Source organism: Limulus polyphemus, unplaced genomic scaffold (genome assembly GCF_000517525.1).
Source record: "Limulus polyphemus unplaced genomic scaffold, Limulus_polyphemus-2.1.2 Scaffold1325, whole genome shotgun sequence".
Classification (NCBI taxonomy): Eukaryota; Metazoa; Arthropoda; class Merostomata; order Xiphosura; family Limulidae; genus Limulus; species Limulus polyphemus.
In genome coordinates, this window is record NW_013666935.1 from 207,536 (window position 1) to 214,082 (window position 6,547).

Sequence of the window (6,547 nt, forward strand, 5' to 3'; positions counted from 1 at the left end):
TTGTAGAATATGTTCAATATAAGTAAGTTACAGTAACGAAAATGGTATCTTTTGTAGAATATGTTCAATATAAGTAAGTTATGGCAACGAAAATAGTACCTTTTGGTCAACTTCATGTATTTTAGATACATTACAAAAAGTACCTTCTAAATTACATGTTTAAACTAGATATAATGCCTTATCACAAGAGACATTTTATAGTAATCCTTACCTATAATTACATGTTTAAACTATATATAATGCCTTATCACAAGAGACATTTTATAGTAATCCTTACCTATAATTACATGTTTAAACTATATATAATGCCTTATCACAAGAGACATTTTATAGTAATGTTTACTTATAATTTAAACACGTTTTGTGTCTTAGAAAACAAAACTCTGAACTCAAGAACTTATGGAAGTGTGCTATAACTTGTAACATTCGTTTTTTCCTGAATATGGTTGAAATATATTTTAAGAATTTGTGTTAGAAAGGTTTTATTTATATTATCCAGTCCAAAAACGTTCAATTCGTTGCAGATCTTTACGAGAAAACCTGGTCTGAGGGTGCGTCTGTAAGAGATTGTGACTATCTTTGCAATAGTCCCTACAAGGGGATGGCTGATGATCCTGGATGCTGTGATCATATGGCCAAGTGTTCATGTGGTCTCCTTTCTGGAACACACACATGCGCTTGCGAGCCAGGTTATTATGGGCTGGACGGGCAGCTTGGAAATTGCAAAGGTAAGACGTTAAATAATCTGACGCCCTGATACTTTTCTATATACGCTAGAGGGCTTATAGTATTAAAATGACAAGACAAGAAGTTAATCAATTATTGCATACAAAATGATATTTTATATACCATTTTTGGAATATAATATTTAGGTATATTTTTTCGTATCTATTTTTTCTCTCCTCATAAAGTGAACCAAATAGAAAATGTATTCTACTGTAACTCTCTATATTTAGCAAATTATTTTTGAAACTGATAATTCTATATATCTAATTTTTTGCTGATGCCACTATGGGTCTAAATGATTAAACTTCAACGAAAATATACGTAAATATATATATATATATATATAGTTTTATAAAAGTTTGCCCTCTAGTGGCTAAACGGTAAGTGAGAAGGTTTATAACACTAAAATCCGGGTTTCGATAATCGTGATGGGAAGAGCACAGATAGTCAGTCCATTGTGTAGGTTTGTGTTTATCAATAAACAAGCAAACAAACAAAAGTATAGAAGTTTAAGAAAAATTAAGGTATAGATAAAATCATATAATATTTATAAATTCATTTAGCTTCATTTGAATTGAAGAAATAAAAGGAGAAAAGAAAATACGCTGAAGTATTATTGACATTGTACTATTTAGAAATAGTATTTTGTAGCTCTCAACTGTTTTGTCTATCGAGATAAATTATCTGTGTGACATATACTTCCAATCAACAAAGCAGAAGTAGAATCCTTTGCATAAATATACCTTATGTTTTAGGTCGCGGTATTAAAAGTTGGACTCGTTACCAATCTTCGTTTGCCATCAATAACTTGTTTGATTAGCCATTAAAACACATATCAGAAACCAAGCGTGTAGAAGAGATAAGTTAATGGCTTATTTATTATCTGTTCGGACTTTGAATCTGATGGTTCCTTGTCCGCATCCCGTTGTCACAAAACGCACTCGCACTTTGAGGCAGTGAGTGCGTTACAAAAGTAACAATCAAATCCCACAGTTGGAATAGAGTAACCAAAATAGTGGCAGTGGATGCTGTTTACTAGCTGCCTTCCCTCTAGTGTTTCAGTTCAAAATTAAGGACAACTAGTGCAGGTAGGTCTTGCGAAGCTTTGTCGAAATATTCGAATCAAAAAAAAGGCTAAGAATTAGGGATGGCTATTAGCACGTAGCTTATTGTGTAGCTATGCGCAAAATTTGTGAAACAGACAAATCGGTTATTATCTGTCCATAAAAAGAAAAGAAATATTTATAAGAATATCTGTAAAATCTAAAAGTAAAGATCATTTCAATGATGTAATAAAAACTGAACAAAATATCTTATTCCTTAAAGTGTTCGTGTTGAGAAAAACATTTTCATTAAAATTATAATTTCTAAATAGTTTAGTTTCTCACGAACATATATCGTTTGTCAAAACCAATAAGAAATGACAACAATAATCTGATACAAAATACACTGATATTACGAGGATTGTCAAAAAACGTATAAGTATGAATTGTAAATATAACTTCAATAACTAGATTAACTATTAAAAATATATCACAAAATTTAAAAAAAACAATGACCTAACGAACCACTTAACATTTAATAATGCTGTTAGTCAGGAAGAATGTTTCACAAGGAAACACCATTAAATGCAGATCATTTTTTGAGATCATCCATGTACACCAATAAAAGTTTTAACTATGAACAAACATCTATAGCTTATTTAGCGGTTTATATCTAGAAACATATGCTGTTTTGACTTTTCCTACATTTGATAATTCATGTCGCAATGATCAATAGTTCGCTTTTTGGAGCCGTGTTAATATAATTCGAAGGGAAACGAAAATGAAATACATTAACAGTAAAAATTGAAAATAACATTATTAAGGATACCTAAATATATCCTGCTCAATTTATGTCTACTCTTTTATCCTTTCAAAGTGTTATTGATATTAAGCTTTCTTACTGTAAATGATAATAATTGTGCATCATTGCGTAACACACAAGTGAAACTTGTCAATAGGATTAGTTTGTCAGATCACAATATAATCACCTAAAATATTTCAACAACTTAACTTACTGATGTATTTAACAACTTGAATAATAGCCGTACCCTCTTATGACATGTAGAATAGAGTCGTAAACGATATATAACTTATAAGAGTAGCAGTACACGTTTCCCTGGAAACAATAAGTTACTACAGTAGCAGCACACTTTTACTGAAAACAACAAGTTATTACAGTAGCACCACACTTTTCCTGAAAACAAGTTACTACAGTAGCAGCACACTTTTCCTGAAAACAGCAAGTTACTACAGTAGTAGCACACTTTTCCTGAAAACAAGTTACTACAGTAGCAGCACACTTTCCTGAAAACAACAAGTTACTACAGTAGTAACATACTTTTCCTGAAAACAACAAGTTACTACAGTAGCAGCACACTTTTACTGAAAACAACAAGTTATTACAGTAGTAGCACACTTTTCCTGAAAACAAGTTACTACAGTAGCAGCACACTTTCCTGAAAACAACAAGTTACTACAGTAGTAACATACTTTTCCTGAAAACAACAAGTTACTACAGTAGTAGCACACTTTTCCTGAAAACAAGTTACTACAGTAGCAGCACACTTTTACCGAAAACAACAAGTTATTACAGTAGCAACATACTTTTCCCGAAAACAACAAATTATTGCAGTAGTAGCACACTTTTCCCGAAAACAACAAATTACTGCAGTAGTAGCACCCTTTCCCCCAAAACAACAAATTACTGCAGTAACAGCACATTTTTTCTGAAAACAAGTTACTACAGTAACAGCACACTTTTCCTGAAAACAGCAAGTTACTGCAGTAACAGCACATGTTCCTGAAAACAACAAATTTGTGCAGTAGCAGCACACCTTTTCCTGAAAACAAAATAAGTTATTAGAGTAGCAGCTTTTGCTTGAAAACAGCAAACAAGACATACATCAGAACAGTAGTATACAAGGCATACAAATAATAATGTAACATATAATAGATTAGAAAGGTAGGAGTCAGAAACTTTGTAAGACACCTTTGTTCACTTCCGAAACAAAACACAAACTCTCAACCATAAATCATTCTCAATGAAAGTTAATTAGACTGAATTTAGCGAAACCATTACCAAAGATTTCAAGAGTGAAGTTTGTCTATTTCCCTGAAAATAAGTTATTTTTCAATTCAGAATATTAAATACAATCTTAACTACAAAACGATAAACCCTTCTAGTCTAAATTAAGGAACATTTTCATTTTTATTATCACTGAAAACGATTTCATAACATGTTTGTTTGTTTCCTGCTGTATGATTATCAACTATATTATACTACGATTCATCTATTGTAGAAGAGTTCAGTTGAATTTGTTCTTGTATGGGAAAGTAAAAGCGCCTGGCGATCAAAAATTAAAATCCACTAAAGACGTAGTCGGTCCTGAGAAATTTGTCAAGTGTAAATATATTAACCATTTATTTTTTAATGAATAAACCTAATACATTTTAAGAATGTTTTGACACTGTTTGTATTTTTATATGGAATTTACTATTTATTTGCAAATTTCTTACCGATTTAAAAATATGTATTTTGAAATTTTCATTTGTTCTTCTCATTTTTCTCAGCATGTGTTCAGACATATTGACTATCTTTCCTTTGCTTAATTTCGTGTTCAGCGATTTCTTATCCTATCATTTAAGCACTTCTAGATACTTTGCTCATTTAAAACTCCAACTGTGTGTATTAGCAGTCTGTATAGTAACTAAAGACTTTATTAAAAAAGGAAGGAAAAATAGAATAATGTTAAACAGTGGCAAGAAGCCACAGCTTTTCTCATAAATTGAAGAATCAACGGTTTTATTTATCCTTGAGCTGTCATTCAGACATTTGATAAAGGTAAGAAATAGTTCCAAATCCTAGACCGTTTGAATGTTGGAAGGCAAAGGAGACCTAAGTGTGTTGCACGCACCTCGAATGTGTCTGTGAATTATCATCTCAACTTAGATTTTGAAAAAGAGATAAATGACACTTGAAACAATTGTCCATTTTACGGCTCAATAAGTGAAGAATGTTAATTCTACGAGGTACAAGAATAATTAATAGATATTGTGTAATTAAAAAAATGACTGTTTTAAATATATAAATATATATATTCATATTTAATACGACGAAACATATTCTCATAGTTAGATTTCGCTAATCTTATGTATCTTGAAATCTCCCCTGTTATGGCCATCCTTACTGTGTTTGAAATAATAAAAGAACGTTTTATAGAGCTTTTAATTGGCTAATGTTCAGTGAAAAGATATATGGAATAATTGCATATGTTTATAAAAATAATATTAAGGAAAACATGTTACTTAGGCTTTATATAATTTGTTGTTAAACACAAAGTTACACAATGGCTACCTGTGCTGTGCTAACTGTAGAGATCGAATCCCAATTTTTAGCGTTATAAGCCCTGAAACTTGTTGCAGAGCCACTTAAGTTTATTATTACATGATATTTAAAATCTACTGGAATATCTAAGTGTTCACTGTAATTTAATTTTGGTTTGGTTTTGCAAGCTCAAGCCTAATATATTTGATAGTCGTTTATTTTGCTATGTTTTTGTATCAAATGGTTTATGTTACAGCTGAGTAAAATGGTAAAAATAACTTAATATATTTTTATGAAATATAGTCATAAATATCGTTGCTAGATATTTACTAATTACACACACGCACACAGATGCAACTTAACGCCAATTTAAATAGTTCATATTTACATTCTCAAAATTATTTAAGTTTGACGTCATTTCATATTTGCTAAAAACGTGCAAGGGTTCTGCTTAACACATCTTGTTTTCATTTGAAAATATGCGTCACTAATAACTTGTAGTAAATCCACCACCCACGACTCTGTGCAGAATTCGTAGCGGGGTTATCTTTACGCAATAAAATGGTGATCCATCGTATAGAAAGGCGTTTTTCTGATGAAATGACTTCCATATGTTTTGACAAATACAACGTAACCTTGAACGCATTTCCATTTGAAGCGCCATCAAGTCCTACTCGTTTCCTTCTATCGGCAACGGGATCAAAACCTTGTGTCATGTCTACGAGACGGAAAAGGTCACCTTATGTGACGCGCGTGACTTTCTTCTATTCGTGAAAAGGGTTAAGAAAGACACTTAAAATAAACAATTTTAGAAATGAAAGACTGTCGTGGTTTCAACACTGGCTTACTTTGGGCATAAATTTGGATTTTCCTAAAGTAAGCAAGGCTATTTAATATGTGTTTATTTTGTTCATGTGCGTAGGCGATTTCTACGTTTCGAACGTGAAACTTAATTCTCAGACCCTGTGCGTTTTCTTTTACTCATACAGACTGTACATTTTATTTATGTTTCTGATTAAATGAAATATTTTCCGTGATATGAATGCAAGCCATTTTTTTATTTGTTGTTAAGCACAAAGCTACACAATGGGCTATCTGTACTCTGCCCATTGCGGTTATCGAAATCCGATCTTTAGCTTTATAAGCCCTTAGACGTGCCGCTGAGCCACCGGATGTTGGGGAAATACAAAATAAATTAATGTCGTATAAGTTGTTCTGTCGTTACTAAGCATGAAGCTATTGACAGCTGACTTTATAGATATGAGACACATTAAGATAAATATAATATCATTAGGCTTGTTTTTCAATTAATTCACTATGTTTCAAATAGTTATTATTTTTATCACACCAAATATTGTAATTTTATCATATGTGCCATTGATAGTAATTCATAAGATTGTTTGTTTTTGAATTTCGCGCAAAGCTTCACGAAGACTATCTGCGCTAGCCGTCC

General features: G+C 31.7%; 1 protein-coding gene across 1 annotated transcript in view; it reads left to right on the plus strand.

The window, feature by feature from the left end:
* The first annotated feature begins 497 nt into the window (after positions 1 to 497).
* Positions 498 to 6,547, plus strand: part of LOC106463107 (sushi, von Willebrand factor type A, EGF and pentraxin domain-containing protein 1-like) — a 50,923-nt gene continuing 44,873 nt past the window's right edge. Inside the window, exon 1 of the mRNA XM_013923077.2 lies at positions 498 to 728. Within this exon, the coding sequence (XP_013778531.1) occupies positions 602 to 728 (127 nt within the window). The 5' untranslated portion in view covers positions 498 to 601. The remainder of the gene's footprint in view (positions 729 to 6,547) is intronic.